Source organism: Seriola dumerili, unplaced genomic scaffold, assembly GCF_002260705.1.
Source record: "Seriola dumerili isolate Sdu_G_001 unplaced genomic scaffold, Sdu_1.0 BDQW01000056.1, whole genome shotgun sequence".
Taxonomy (NCBI): Eukaryota; Metazoa; Chordata; class Actinopteri; order Carangiformes; family Carangidae; genus Seriola; species Seriola dumerili.
In genome coordinates this window covers 198,726-213,389 of record NW_019174311.1, presented here as the reverse complement: position 1 = coordinate 213,389, position 14,664 = coordinate 198,726, and the positions used below count along the sequence as shown (strand labels likewise).

Genomic DNA, 14,664 nt, shown 5'->3' with positions numbered 1-14,664 from the left:
CAGGATGATCCTCTCCAAAGTCTTCATCAGGTGAGAGGTCTAGACAACAGGCCTGAAATGGTTAGGCTCCTTTGGGCGCTGGGTTTTAGGTACCGGGACCACACAGGAGGTCTTCCACAGGACCGGTACTTTCTCCAGGCTCAGGCTCAGATTAAACAAGTGCATGAGCACACCACAGAGCTGATCTGCACAGTCCTTCAGTAATCTGGGGCTGATGCAGTCCGGGCCTGGGGCCTTCCTTGTCTTGATCTTCTTAAGTTGACACTTCACCTGATCAACTGTTATGGAGAAGGGGGTGGAAGATGACTGAGGTGAGGATATAGGGGTGGTGGGGGGTGAGAGGGGGCAGTTGTACTGGTGGGGAGGGGAGGGCTGGAGGTGAATGGGAGTTGAAAGTAGCAGGTTGAGGAGAGGAGGGGGAGCTGGCCCAGGGAGGTGTGAAGAGGGTGCAGGGCAGGTAAGGGGGGAGGGGGCAGAATCAAATCTGTTGAAGAACAGATTCAGTTCATTGGCCCAGTTCTTGTCGCCGCAGCTCAGGTCTCAGGCACAGTGTTCTCCACATAGAAGTTAATATAGTCTGTGATGCAGTGGGTCATGGTGTTGATGTCGCCATCGTGGGGGCTGCAGAGTGCTTCCCAGTCTGTTATTTCAAAGCAATCTCTGAGTCTGGCACTGGTCTCCTCTGACCACACCTTCACAGACCTCTTCTCAGGTGGTTGTTTATTCACCAGAGTGGTGTAGTCTGTGATCAGATGGACAAGGTTGTGATCTGAGCGTCCCAGCGGGGCGAGGGGGGATGAGGTGTATGCATTCGTGATATTAGAATACAACAAGTCCAAAGTTTTATTGTCCCTGGTGTGACAATACACATACTGGGTGAAGGTAGGAAGAGCAGAGGACAGGGACTTGTGGTTGAAGTCCCCAGAGATGAGGAGGAGGGAATGGGGGTGCTGGTTTAGCAGTTGAGAGACAACACTATGGATCTGGTCTGTGGCTGCAGCGGCGACAGCAGGGGGGGATGTACACAGTCACCACAATGACATGTGAAAACTCTCTCAGGAGATAGTACGGCCGAATGCTAACCACTAGCAGCTCCAAGTCTCTAGTGCAGAGTTGTTCCTTGACACTGATGTGTCCAGGGTGGCACCATCTCTCATTAACGAACACAACAACCCCTCCCTTCTTCTTACCACATTCCATGGTTTTCCTGTCCGCCCGTACCAGTTGAAATCCGTCCAGTGTGACATGTGAGTCAGGAGAAAGTTCACCCAGCCACGTCTCCGTGAAGCACATGATGCTACACTCGCGAAACTCTCTCTGAAGCCGGGTTAGCGCAGTAAGCTCTTCCATCTTATTTGGGAGTGATCTTACGTTCCCCATGATGACAGACGGTAAACATGGTTTATACCGTTTTTTCCGCTGTCTGCGCTTCACTCCAGCTCTACAGCCTCTCCTCCTTCTCCGGATCTCCGCTGGGATCTCCAGCCGCCCAGCATGGTGAAGGGGTGTGTGGCATATAGCTAACAGCTGGTCCCGAGTGTAAACAATGGGTCCGTGGTAGAGTGAGTCTCCCAACATTGCATCAAAAAGTTCAGAAAACAGCAAGAGGCAAAACACGACTGTAAAAGTAAAAACACCCATAGCTGCACTTGCTTAAAGTGTCGGTGTAGTACAAGAAGAATCACACTAAAGAGTAAAAAAAGAGTAAAAAAGAGTACAGAGCTGCTGTGGCATGCTGCCACTCATGCGGCACCATGGCAAGAACAACCTGGAGCTAAACACGCTTAAGATTGTGGAGATGACAGTGGACTTCAGGAGGAGCCCCCCATCACTACCCCCCATCACCATACACAACAACACTGCTGTGGAAACATTTAGGAAGTTCAACCTGCCTCAGGAGGTGCTGATCCACTTCTACACTGCAATAATCCAGTCTGTTCTCTGCACTTCTATCACCGTCTGGTTTGGTTCAGCAACCAAACAGGACAAGAACAGACTACAAAAGACACTCAAGACTGCAGAGAGGATCATTGGTGCTAAACTGCACTCCATCTTGGACTTATACACCTCCAGAGTGAGGAAACAGACAGGAAACATCACACTGATCCATCTCACCCTGGGCACAACCTGCTCCAACTTCAGACGGCACTACAGAACACTGGACGCCCACACAACCAGACACAAGAACAGTTTCTTTCCATAAGCCATCACTTAAAAAACAATCACACAGGAACAATAACCACTGACATCAACATTGCACACTGTAATATAGCACAGATTGTATATATACACTCATCCCCTGCCCGCATATTTATCTAGTATTTCTTATTTATTATCTTGTTTTTTGCACTACTTTCATCGTTGCTTTGCACTTTCTGACCCATCCAACAGTCTTGTCTCCATCCAACACTCTTGTCTTGTTGTACTGTATATATATATTGTTGGGAGTCATCATTCAAAAGACCAGATGTTTCTTTGCTCCACTGGACAAAGGAACTCACACTCCACAGTTCCTCACTGTTCACACCCGGGTAGTGTTGCTTTCGTCAACGAAAATTATGACTAAATATCTTCGTCAACGAACCTTTATCACGTGACGAAAACGAGACGAGACGCAACGTAAATGCTGGTCATGTGACGGTAACTATAATTAAATATATAATGCAATATTGTTGACGAATAAAAACGAGACTAAATGTGGTTTACGAAATAAAAACTCTGCTAAAATGTCACTTCATTTTCGTTGACTAAAACGAGACGAGACGAAATGTTATAACGTCATTTCGACTCGTTTAGTCGAGTTATTATTATTTTGCAGTATTTCTGTTTCCTGTGTCTCACTTCATCAGGTCGCACTGTGCCGACGCATGCAACGTCACTTCCTCAATCCCCACTCGCGGGCGTGTGTGTAACAACCAGTTTTAAAATAACACATCCAGGAGGTTACAGTTTATATAGTTGCTGTTGAGATTTGGTTCAGTAGTTGGCATAATTCAGTACTGTCTGTTTTCTGTCAATGAATTCCACTGTGTTCAGTCAGTGCTTCCCATCCCATTATATCTCTCTAAGGTCCAAACCATTTGTAGTGTAATATCTTTTAATAGTTTTTATGATGCAAAATCTGTCTTCAGTTTACAAGCAATACAAGACGGACACACACGTTATTTGCACTTTTTATTATATTATTGTAGCTCGAGCATTGAAGCACCTTGTTTCTCTTTGTTAAACTTGAATGTATTCAATTTTTTTTTGCATTGTCATGTGATGCTATTTTATTTATTTATTTAAATTTATGTGTGTGTACTAACATGTTTGGTTGGTAAAATAAATATGTTGTAAATTCAAATCAGAGCGTCTTGTGTGTCTGGAATGGATGTATTCTTGAGTCTATAAGGTAAAAATAATATAATAATAAGATAACCTTGTTTGAACTGTGAAATGGGTTTGGCTAAAAGAAAATTTTGGTTTTGTCTATACTACTAGGTACTTAATACTATACTGGGTTAAATAGAATTGCATTACTAGAAAGAGACTAAAATAAAATTTTCATCGACTAAAACTAGACTACAATAGTCATGGATGATTCTGACTAAAATAAGACTAAAATGCTCAGACTTTTAGTCGACTAAAACTTGACTAGACTAAAAAGAGTATGAACGTGACTAAAACTAATAAAAACTAAAATGACAGCTTGACACAAAGACTAGACTAAAACTAAAATTAAAACAGGCCGCCAAAAACAACACTACACCCGGGGACGACCCTTCCCCCCACAGACCTTACTGGCCAGCCAGTGGGGGTCAGCGTGTGATTTTTCTAATTAGACATTTTATTCAGAAACGTTATCCCAGTTTTCCAAATCGCCCTCCAAAAACATTAATTGGTACACCTCTCACTATAGACTCTGACCAGAAAAGGAATATTACATACATCTACAGCTTCGTGGATTCAGTCAGCTCAGTTTTCCTCCATCAGACTAGAGAAACATGGGAGCAGGATTTGGGGTTTAGCATTGATGAGGAACAGTGAAGCAACATCCTTGAACTAGTTCATAATTCTTCTGTTTGTGCCCAACATGGGCTAATTCGATGTAAAATTATAGAAAGAATTCACACTAACCACAGATTGTCTAAAATATACCCTGATGTTCAAGATGTCTGCAACAGATGTGGCAAATCCCCTGCGAACCTGTACATATGTTTTGGTTGTGCCCGAAATTGATAAACTATTGGTCAAGAATTTTTCACACATTACAGAAATCTTATAATGTTCCAATCCCCTCTCTGCCTTTTGGTATCCCACCCAATAAGGAACTTTCGGTTGTGTCTCGCCACGTCATGGCCTTTAGTATTCTGGGGCCAGGGGGGCGTGAGCATTGTACCTTTTTTTTTTCCCCTGTGTATTCTTTTCTGAGAACTTGTAATTTCTGGTTTTGGTGCTCAATAAAATCGCTCTGCTCCACTACCCAAGCAGCTTTTCTGGGAATCCAAAGGGATTTGCTAGAAAGCTTGCAGTCCTCTCTCTGCTCCTTCTCCTGTGCCACCCGTCCAAGAATGTACTGGGCTTGTCTGTCCTCCTCTCTTGACATTGTTATCTAAAATATTAGACCAATATTTTAGTGTATGTATGAGCACTACACTGTCTTTGAGTTAGACCCTATTACACATAATTATGCTCTTATTCTACATACATGCTGCTCCTGAGGCAGGCATAGTGCACAATAGGCATTTCATGTTAGTCTAATGTACTGCCCTCAGTGCAGTGTGTAGTTGTTACCCTAACAGCCTGTGTGTGCAGGGCAGTGCTGCTTTAGGGCAGAAATCTGTGTTATAAATCCACTGCTGCTAGATGAAGCACATGAAAGTCTTAAACTTAAACGCAGGAACAGTATGGTGGGGGGCTCTTCTAGTGTCTAGTGTTGTACACAGGGAAATGCTGTAGTAGTAGTAAAAACCTGTTCAGATAATTGTTGTGGAACTCTGAAGGGTGCTGCTTTGGCATGTCAAAGCATGTAGCATGAGCTAAATGCATGTGGCATAGGGACACACTGAGCAGACAGACTGTCCCAAGGGCTTGTATCCATGAGCACTGTATTCTGTACTGCAGTTCTCAAGGCACAAATATTGTATTTTCGGTATCAGTACATTTCATTATGAATAATGTTGCTATTGTTTTAAAAATTCTTTTCAGTTTATTCCCTTTACAGCTGCAAGCCATGCATTACATGTGACATGCTGATCTAGCATTAGCCTATTATATAAAAATGCCCAGAACACTGCACTGGGAAAGAGATAATATATTCAACCAGATATTAATGCATTCATGAGGCAAATATGCTATAGCTGTGATCTAAGCTTCTGGCATTTCAAGTACATGAACCACTGCGGCAGGGCACTCGTTTGTCCTCAAATATCTAATCTCTCCAATGTCTTTAAGCTACATCACAACAGAAATTGATAAAATGTATTCCCTCTCCTTGTGTAGAAAACCACTGTGTAGACATATGACACAGTTTCAATGAAACATTTCACTGTGGTTCTGAGGGTAAATCACGGTCTTCTGTGTCTGCCTGAACCCAGTATCATGGAGTACAGGTCCAAAACATGGTCAGAACCCTCACAGTAAAAAAACACAGGAATTATCCATGTTTACCACGTGTGGACACGTGATTTCTACATTTGATGAAATATATAGCACATGAGGAAAATGTTACCACATGTTGTAACATGTCACATATACTGCAGATTTTCTAAATTTCACTATAACATTTTCAACAAGTGCAGTAATGTGAGTACTGACAACATGCAAACAACCAACAAACTATGTACATGGGTCTCACATGGTAATCCCTAAAGTTTCACATGGCATGGGAATTTACAAGGGCTTTACACATGTGTTCCATACATTTTAATTTTAACATGTTTTCACATGTTAAATTTCACATGTGCCAACATGTGATTTCACACATTCATGTGGTTTTTCTGTGAAGGAATACTGACATACATGTATTAGCATAAATCGATACTTTCATATGTTACTTACATTAATGATGACAGCCACTTTTGCTACCCCTCTGAGTATGTTGTACCATATACCTGTAGACATAACAATACGTATCAACTACTGGATTTCAAAATAAGACTTCTTTTTCTGTCTTTTTCCTACAGTTAAACTAAATCTTTCACTGCAGGTTGTTGGTTGTAAAGAACATGTTTACAGGACAAGATCACATTCATATATTTTATACCTATACTTTTTATAAGAATCGTAGTATGTTGAATGTAACCCACCAATGTCTTTGGCTCTTGCTGCCACTGGTCTTCGCAATTCAGTCACAAATTTCTTGGCATCAAGTCGTATTTCAATAATATTGTTGAGCAGAGCAAAGAGTGGAGCCAGGGGGAAGGACGCCACGAACAATGTCACAAAACCAAACTGGATGACTGAACAACAGAGGAAGACAGAAGTAAGTATTAGAAAGATATCACTACATTATGTATTACATACACGTAAGCCTCATATCTGGAATTAAATGCAACTAAATATGTTAATATCATTTTATAATGTAGCTTACTAAGCAGTAAGATGCTTTGCACTGGTAACTGGTCTTTCCCAGTTCAGAGATGGGGCCAGTTAATACTCACAAGAAACCAGAATTTCAACTGCAGTTTATAAAAATAGAAACAATGTGTGCACCTTGAGTCTTCTTTCTGATAATAAGGATGAGATGTCACTGCTGATGGTTTATTGACATGTTATGATATGGAACGGGTGCTATTAATACCACCAGACCACAACCTTACTGGGCCAACTGGTAGAATTTCACTTCTTTGAAGATCTTTTAATTGTCAGACCTGATCACTGGTGGAACAGGCATGTACTGACATGAAAAGATGTGTGTCCTACTTGCACAAAGATTTAAATTTATAAAAAAGAACTGCAGAGTTTTATAGTAAGAATGTGTTTACATATTTCTGTCATCGTGTACATGTACATCATTTTATGCTGTGATGAACCTGACTGGGATGCACTTGTTATTCAATGCTTTTAACTTCAAAAGTCACAATTAGGCATTGAACAACAAGTCCTGTCCAGGTTCATCACTTTTTAGTGTCCCCTGGAAACACTTTCGTTGTGTTGTCAGTATTTGCAGCTCATGTGTTATCAAATTAATGAAGATGTTTTCTGAATTTGTTTGTATTTTGTGTATTTGCAAGTGTTTTCTTAGTGTGTTGAGCTCTATGGGGCCACCATAAAAAATCCTTGTGAGACCCCTTTATCAACCATTGAAACAATCAGCAATGCAAGCCTGCACTCTGAGACAGATCTGAACAAGCTGTAAGCAGAGGAATTTCTACAATCTACAAAGAGAACAGTATAATGTCGCTTTTTATCATCACCAAAATCATCAACCCATTGAAGGCTGGATTCACAATCACACCGAAAATCAAAGTAAAAGATTGAAATCACAGGCTGATCCAACTCATAATGTGACTCAATAGTGTGTATGGCCCCCATGTGCCTGTATGCACTCCGGACAACTTCTGGGAATACTCCTGATTAGTCTGCGGATGGTGTCTTGGGGTGTCTCCTCCCAGACCTGGGCCAGGGCATCAGTGAGCTCCTGGACATTCTGTGGCAGCATCGGGAGACGTGAGGGCCAGTCAATGGCATCCATGCATTCGTCATCCAGGAACTGCCTACACACTCTGGCCACATGAGGCCAGGCATTGTCTTGCACCAGGAGGAACTCAGGGCCCACTGCACCAGCGTAAGGTCTGACAATTGCTCTAAGGATTTCATCCCGGTACCTAACAGCAGTCAGGGTACCGTGGTGTATGACATGGAGGTCTGTGCAAACCTCCAAAGATATGCCTCCCCAGACCATCACTGAACCACCGCCAAACCGGTCATGCTGAACGATATTACAGGCAGCATAACATTCACCACGGGTCTCTCGACTCTTTCATGCCTGTCACATGTGTGAACCTTCTCTCATCTGTGAAGAGAACAGGGCGCCATTAGCGAAACTGCCAGTTCTGGTGTTCTCTGTCGAATGCCAATCGAGCTGCACAGTGCTGGGCTGTGAGCACAGGTCCTACTAGAGGACTTCGGGCTCACATGCCACCATCATGGAGTCTGTTTCTGACAGTTTGGTCAGAAACATGCACACCAGTAGCCTGATGGGGGTCATTTTGTTGGGGCTCTTGCAGTTCTCCTCCTGTTCCTCCTCGCACAATGGAGCAGGTACCAGTCCTACTGCTGGGTTGATGCCCTTCTTCGGCCCTGTCCAGCTCTCCTCGTGTAACAGCCAGTTTCTGGTATCTCCTCCATGCTCTTGAGACTGTGCTGTGAGACACTGCAAACCTTCTTGCGACACACGTATGGATGTGCTTCCTGGAGGAGCTGGACTACCTGTGCAACCTGATTGGGCTGCAGGTACTGCCTCATGCTACCAGTAGTGACAAAGACACTAGCAAAACACAAAACTAGAGAAGAATCCGTCAGGAAGGATCAGGAGAGAGCAATTTTCTGTGGCTACCACATGCAAAACCATTCAGTTTTTGGGGGTTGTAGCGTACATACCTGGTCTGGCACACACAAACACTCACAAGCCATTAAAGAAGTTTATTGTAAGGACATGCAAAGTTATGGACCCAAAATTGACCGTCAAACTATCAAATTGATAGGAAACAGAGACAAAGAGCCCTTCTCTCACAAACACACCATGCTGTAGGCATGTCAGAGAGACGCTCAACCAGACCTAGGGTCAAAGGGTCAGCTCCAGAGGATCAACAAATGGGCACCAGGCAAACTGGAAAGCATAGGCAAAATCTCCAGTTTGTAACAATAAGACTCTGCCTATTGACATTTGATTGTTTCTTATATAGGACAAGTAACACCAAAATAACTGATTATCACTAAAGGTGTGAATCCTGGCCTCTCTTTGCCATGCATGAACACATGCACACACACACCAACCTCCCTTCCTCTGTCTCTCTCTAGATAAGAGTCATAAACTACTACCCACATTGCAATCCTGGGTAGTGACCAGCAGAACACTCTTCACAGACACGGATCTGAGGAAGAATATAAATTAAAAATATCTAATATGTTCTGTAAGATGTTTCTATGTAATAGGTCAATCCCAAACTTATATTCTATTTAATGGTTGAAATGTAACATGTTGACTTTTAGACAATGTCTTCTATGTGACCATACTGTCAGCATCCTTCACACAAGGTAACACACACTACATGATATCCAGAATGTCCGTATTATTACTATTACAGTCAAAGAACTGTTGTGTAATACACATTTAGAGACTATTAGCTTTAGGAAATGTTTATTATGTTGTTTGATCAGTTAACAACTTGTATTATGATTAATTCCAGGTTTGAAGGATGTAATATAAAATCAACACTTGTATCATTCCTGTCTGTCATTATTAGTGCCATTAGGTTTAGGTTTTTAATCTTTTATGGTCATGGTGGAAGATGGATGTGCGAGTTTATAGGTAAACTCTAATATTAAAATATTCAAAAGTTCTGTGGCAAATTACTCTCTTCTCCAAGTTGAAACACAAGAGAAGACAGGTAACGCTCCTGAAACGTGCACCAGCCCCCAGGAGATAGGTCGTGATCAATTCACACATGGCTATGTAGCTCAAAACTCTTAGCTCTACATCATCTGCTCTTAGCTCTAAGCTGCTAGCCACAAACTCATAGCCACAGGCGTTTAGCCACGGTTCTTAGCCATTTTTGCACTTCATTGTTTGTCCACATCCTTTATTCTTTCTTTGCCACATGCTCCAAGTAACATCCTTTTTGTCTACACGTGCAATCTTTTAATTTTTATAAGCCAGTCCAGACCAACTGAACCAAAGCAACAGAATTACCTCAGAGTTATTTTGTAGCTTTTTAAATATTATCACATTTTACTTTTTGAAGCTTTTTGACAGTTTTAGAGTCATCTGGTCAATGCCAGTCTCCTCTTAAGTTATCCAGCCAAAGTGAAGTGCATTAGAGTTTATTTTGCATCAGCCCGCAAGAGATGCCGGCAGATAACACATCTGCCCACAACTGCCTGCAGAGAAGCCTACCAGTAATCAAGAGTGCCCGTATCCTGGCAAACTTCACCAGAGCTGAACCACTTAGACACTGGCAGAATCCGTCACCGTGTTAACGGGACACGACCTCCAGGAGAATCCACCTATATCCCGCGTCTCCAGGGTTACCATGGCAACCTCAGCCACCTGGATTCCAGCCAAGGGTCTCCAGCTACTCCAGCAACTTACAGAAGGCTGGTCTTAACCTCCTGCTCATAACTGGGTTGATGTCAAAATATAGCAATATTTATCATCAAATCTCTTTCGTAGACATAGTATAATTAACTGCATAGCCATAGTGTATATTAATAACATATTCTCTCCCACCATTGCAAACTAATCACATAGCTTATTTCATTATTATTTTCATCTTCATGATTATTACACGCTGCATTTACTCTGTAGATAGTAGTTTAGTTAATAACATTATTTATTTACACTTAGTTTTTTTCCTGTTGTGTTTTTTAAGTAAAGACTGGAAATCGATTGAATCGAGAAGTCATGGCTTCTGATATGAGACTGATAACAACATCACATGAAGTAATTCACCGTTGTCCTCCCTGAGGACTGGTGCCCCCTTTCAGCGAGAGGAAATTCTAAATTGTGGTGTTAACGCTACAGGGTTGTCTTGTTTTTGCCTCTCTGTGTTATACTGTGATGATTAAGTGTTTTCTTAATTTTTTTGAGCAGTGTACATTATGTATTCAGTATTTATAGTTTTAGCTGTATTTCCTAATAAATATAGAGCTTGGATCCAGTTATAATTGCTTTGTTTTTTCTCTCTACTTTGCCAACAAATTTTCCAGCACAAATGACAAATAATTGCAGTCGACTTTTGAACCTTGAATTTTTAAAGCACTGATGAGATACAGCCAGCAGAGCCTGAGGGAAATACACAATAGCAACACTATAAGAATGGAAGTGCATCTTGACAAAGGCCGTCAGTTGCATTTATACTTGATGCAGAATGTATGGAATTAACAGGAGTCCCATCATAGGTACTGAAATATTAGGTTTTGATTTTCTGTTCAGCATTGGATCTAGCACCACCCCAACACTAGACTGCACATGATCTATTTAATTGTATTTTCCTCTGTGACTGCAATTACATTCTTTAATTTACTTGGTAATATGAGTGTCGATGGGAAGCAGTCAGCAGTCTATACTACAGCAAACTGACATGGGGAAACACACAAAGATGCACATGCTGCCTTTAGGACCTGTAGTTGTATATGATCTGATGAACATTTGTGTAGGGATATCATGTGTTGTACTTACTCATCTCCATATATTCAGGTGTTAATCCAGCAAATGGCTCCAGAAAGTGGTCGGTTTCATATCTCTGCAGCTTCTTCTGTCTCTCTTCTTCTTGAAAAGCAGCTTGTTTGGACCGAATGTAGCGAATCAGCTTCTTCAGTTTGCTGAGGAACACACACACACACACACACACACACACACACACACACACACACACACGTGCTTTCAAGAATTATTCAGATCCTGGGAGGATATGAAAATATATAACACCGTCCCCTGGGCCTGAGCCCAACCTGGTGGTGGGTTGGTGGGGGGCTTGTTACATCGGGTCCCACTGGAGTCCCTCGACATGTTGCTTGGGGATTGGATTGGGGGCTGTTGCTCACCTCCACGGTGGCAACAGCCCCCCACAGTAGTGATGGGTGTTGAGGTCTAGCCGGTCAACCAGACCTCAACACCCATCAATACATAACTTCATGTTGTAGAATTATAATTGTTACGTGATATAACAATGTATATCATATTATTATAACATGTATACCAATTTACATTGTTCTTATATTATATAAATAACACATACTATTCTGTCATAACACCTCCACACTATTATCATGTTTTTCTACACTATTTTATATTATTTTTTATTAAATTTTCTAATATTACATTAGCATATTTTTTGTCGTAAGATTTAACCCTTTTTTTTTTTAGATTGACAGGATTTCATAAATATTATTGTTATTTTTATTACATTTATTTATTCATTATATTGATATTACATCATTAATGTCCACTCAACCTTTCACATAACACAGATACATACAACTACATCATATATAAACCTATAAAATACACACACACACACACACACACACACACACACATCATAGACACATACCATATGTACAGCTATGTAATTGTTTTTTTTGTTTACATATCTGTCCATTATATATACCCTTCATGTCACACTTGTAGTGAGTATTGAGACCCCTTGACTTCTTGCACTTTAATCTGTTTTAAAATTTTAGATTGATAAAATTGACATTTTTATCAATTTTTGCCACACAAAGTGTTTGGAGTTCTGCTTGAAGGGTTCAGTTTTTGTCTCATCAGACCAGATTTTGCCTCTAATCACATGACGAAAAACAAACTCCAAGTGGTATGTCATATTCCTTTCACTTCCATCTAGCCACTCTATGATAAAGTTTTGATTATTGGAGAGCTGGTGAAATGGTAGTTCTTCCAGCAGGTTTTCTCATCTCTGCAGAGGAATTCTGAAACCCCTCAGAGTTAGACTTAGAGTGACTGGTTGGTTCTTGGTGACCTCCCTGACCAAGGACCTTCTTGCCCTGTGATCCATTATGGCTGGATGGCCAACTCTAGGAAGAGTCCTGGTACTTTCAACCTTCTTCATAATTACTGAGGTCACTGTGCTCCTGTGAACAGTTAGAGCCTTAGAAATGGTTTTATACCCCTGGCCTGATTGATAGGTCTGGTTCGGTTTGTGTCCTGATCTGCAGCATGATTGTGTAATTTTTTTTATCCTCTGAACTCAAAACAGACATGTCAGTTTCCATATTACCTGTTGAATTAAGACACCATAGAATGTCATTGAACAGGGGGCAATGACCTCCCCACAAGTTACCACTGGACCAACATAATGTAATCAAGATGACACAGGAGCTTGTACCATTCCTTGAAAATTGAATGAAATTGAATTCAAAAAAATTAAAGAGTGTAATCAATGAAACAGTGTAATCCATTCACAGTATGGCATACTTACGGTACTCCAATCTCAAATAGGTTGTTCTGTATGAGCTGCTTTCCCAACATGGTGATACTCAGCTGGATGCACAGCTCCATCAGACAGCCTCCATGAGCACACTGTAAAACAGTCCAAAAACTACTTTAAAAAAGCAGCCCTTAAGCAAAATGACAACATGTCATTGTGATAAAAATAATATTTTCCAAATTAAGCTTAGTGAAAGTTCAGTTTAGAAGACTATCTCATTGCACATGCCTTCTAAGTCACAAGCAACGTTTCCCACTTTCTATAAGCTCCACCCGCTCATTCACATCTTCACCCAATCACAGCCTTATACAGTGGCCTTCAGCAGTCAAACTTTAAAAATTGTCTCTCTCTGCTGTCATTCAACTGTCATTTCATCACCGTGACCACCTCCACCCCTTCTCCAGCTCAACCATTGATGCCAGACCATCTCCAATCAATCAGAAGTTTCCTTAATGAAGACATTCCCATTCTCGAGCTCCATTCCTCAGCACCACCACCAGTGTCTAGACTCGGGGGAAGATTCCTCTTATTGGAAGGACCTTAAACCTATGGATCTTGTCCATGGTGATCCACTTCCTGCCGGGGTCTAAGCGCCAAAGTATATTCCTTCTGTTCACAATAAATTTAATTTTACTTTAATTCTCATACTCTCTGGTTATGTGCTTGGAATGAAATAGCATTGAATGCATATATTATTTTGTGCCTACAATGCAATAGCATTGAAGGCATATATTATTCTGAATGGTGTGCTATGACTTTTCTAAGCGATACGAGTAACCATGGCGACATAAATGGTGATAAAAGGCGAAAAAAGTCCCATAGAGAATGAATGGGGAGACGTCTTCAAAACGACCAAATTTGGAGCTCTACTGCTGCGTCATACTTTAACGTAGAAAAATGGTTGAAACTTCAAACAGGTCACAAGACTTGAGACTCTTTTGGGTTAAATTGGTATTTTGACAACTATTACAGTTTACAAAAAATTGCACTTTACGTTTTGTTTAATTTTTAGACTGACTTTATAATGGGTGTGTATTGCACAGAATGTTCAGAGCTATAGTGGATGACATCATTGCTAGTGTGGGAGAAGCTCTGGAACTACTCTGAAAAAACTCATCCCTACAGCCACATATTTCAGTCTTCACACATCATGGCTTTCTCAGTAGTAGAAAAAATTGTCCTGTTTCATAGAATGTGTCTACCTAAGCACAGAGACTTACACAATTTGAACATGAACCTCAAAGCGACTGGAGTACCCTGCTCCTCTCCCATTGACTGCATTACAAATTCAGGAGCTGATTTTACGTGAAATGCAAAAGTGACATTTTTTTGTAACTCGCTCCTGTGTCCACATTTTTGGCTCTAGAAACACCAAAGCCAGATATGCAGTGCACAAAGGTCTTGTGCCAGTCATGGTCTGCTCATGGTTCTGATAGGAGTTACCTTTTTTTCACAAATAGTTGTTTGAGATGATCGCTGAGCAAAAATCACACGCAGATCTGTGCCAGCT

The 14,664-nt window shown here is 41.2% G+C and overlaps 1 protein-coding gene across 1 annotated transcript in view; it reads right to left on the bottom strand.

Moving 5' to 3' along the window:
- LOC111219086 (anoctamin-1-like) overlaps positions 1 to 14,664 on the bottom strand; it is a 159,564-nt gene that overhangs the window by 23,172 nt on the left and 121,728 nt on the right. Inside the window, exons 19-22 of the mRNA XM_022741674.1 lie at positions 13,146 to 13,246; positions 11,387 to 11,529; positions 6,291 to 6,443; positions 6,043 to 6,095 (exon numbers count right to left, since the gene is read on the bottom strand). Of these exons, the coding sequence (XP_022597395.1) occupies positions 6,043 to 6,095; positions 6,291 to 6,443; positions 11,387 to 11,529; positions 13,146 to 13,246 (450 nt within the window). The remainder of the gene's footprint in view (positions 1 to 6,042; positions 6,096 to 6,290; positions 6,444 to 11,386; positions 11,530 to 13,145; positions 13,247 to 14,664) is intronic.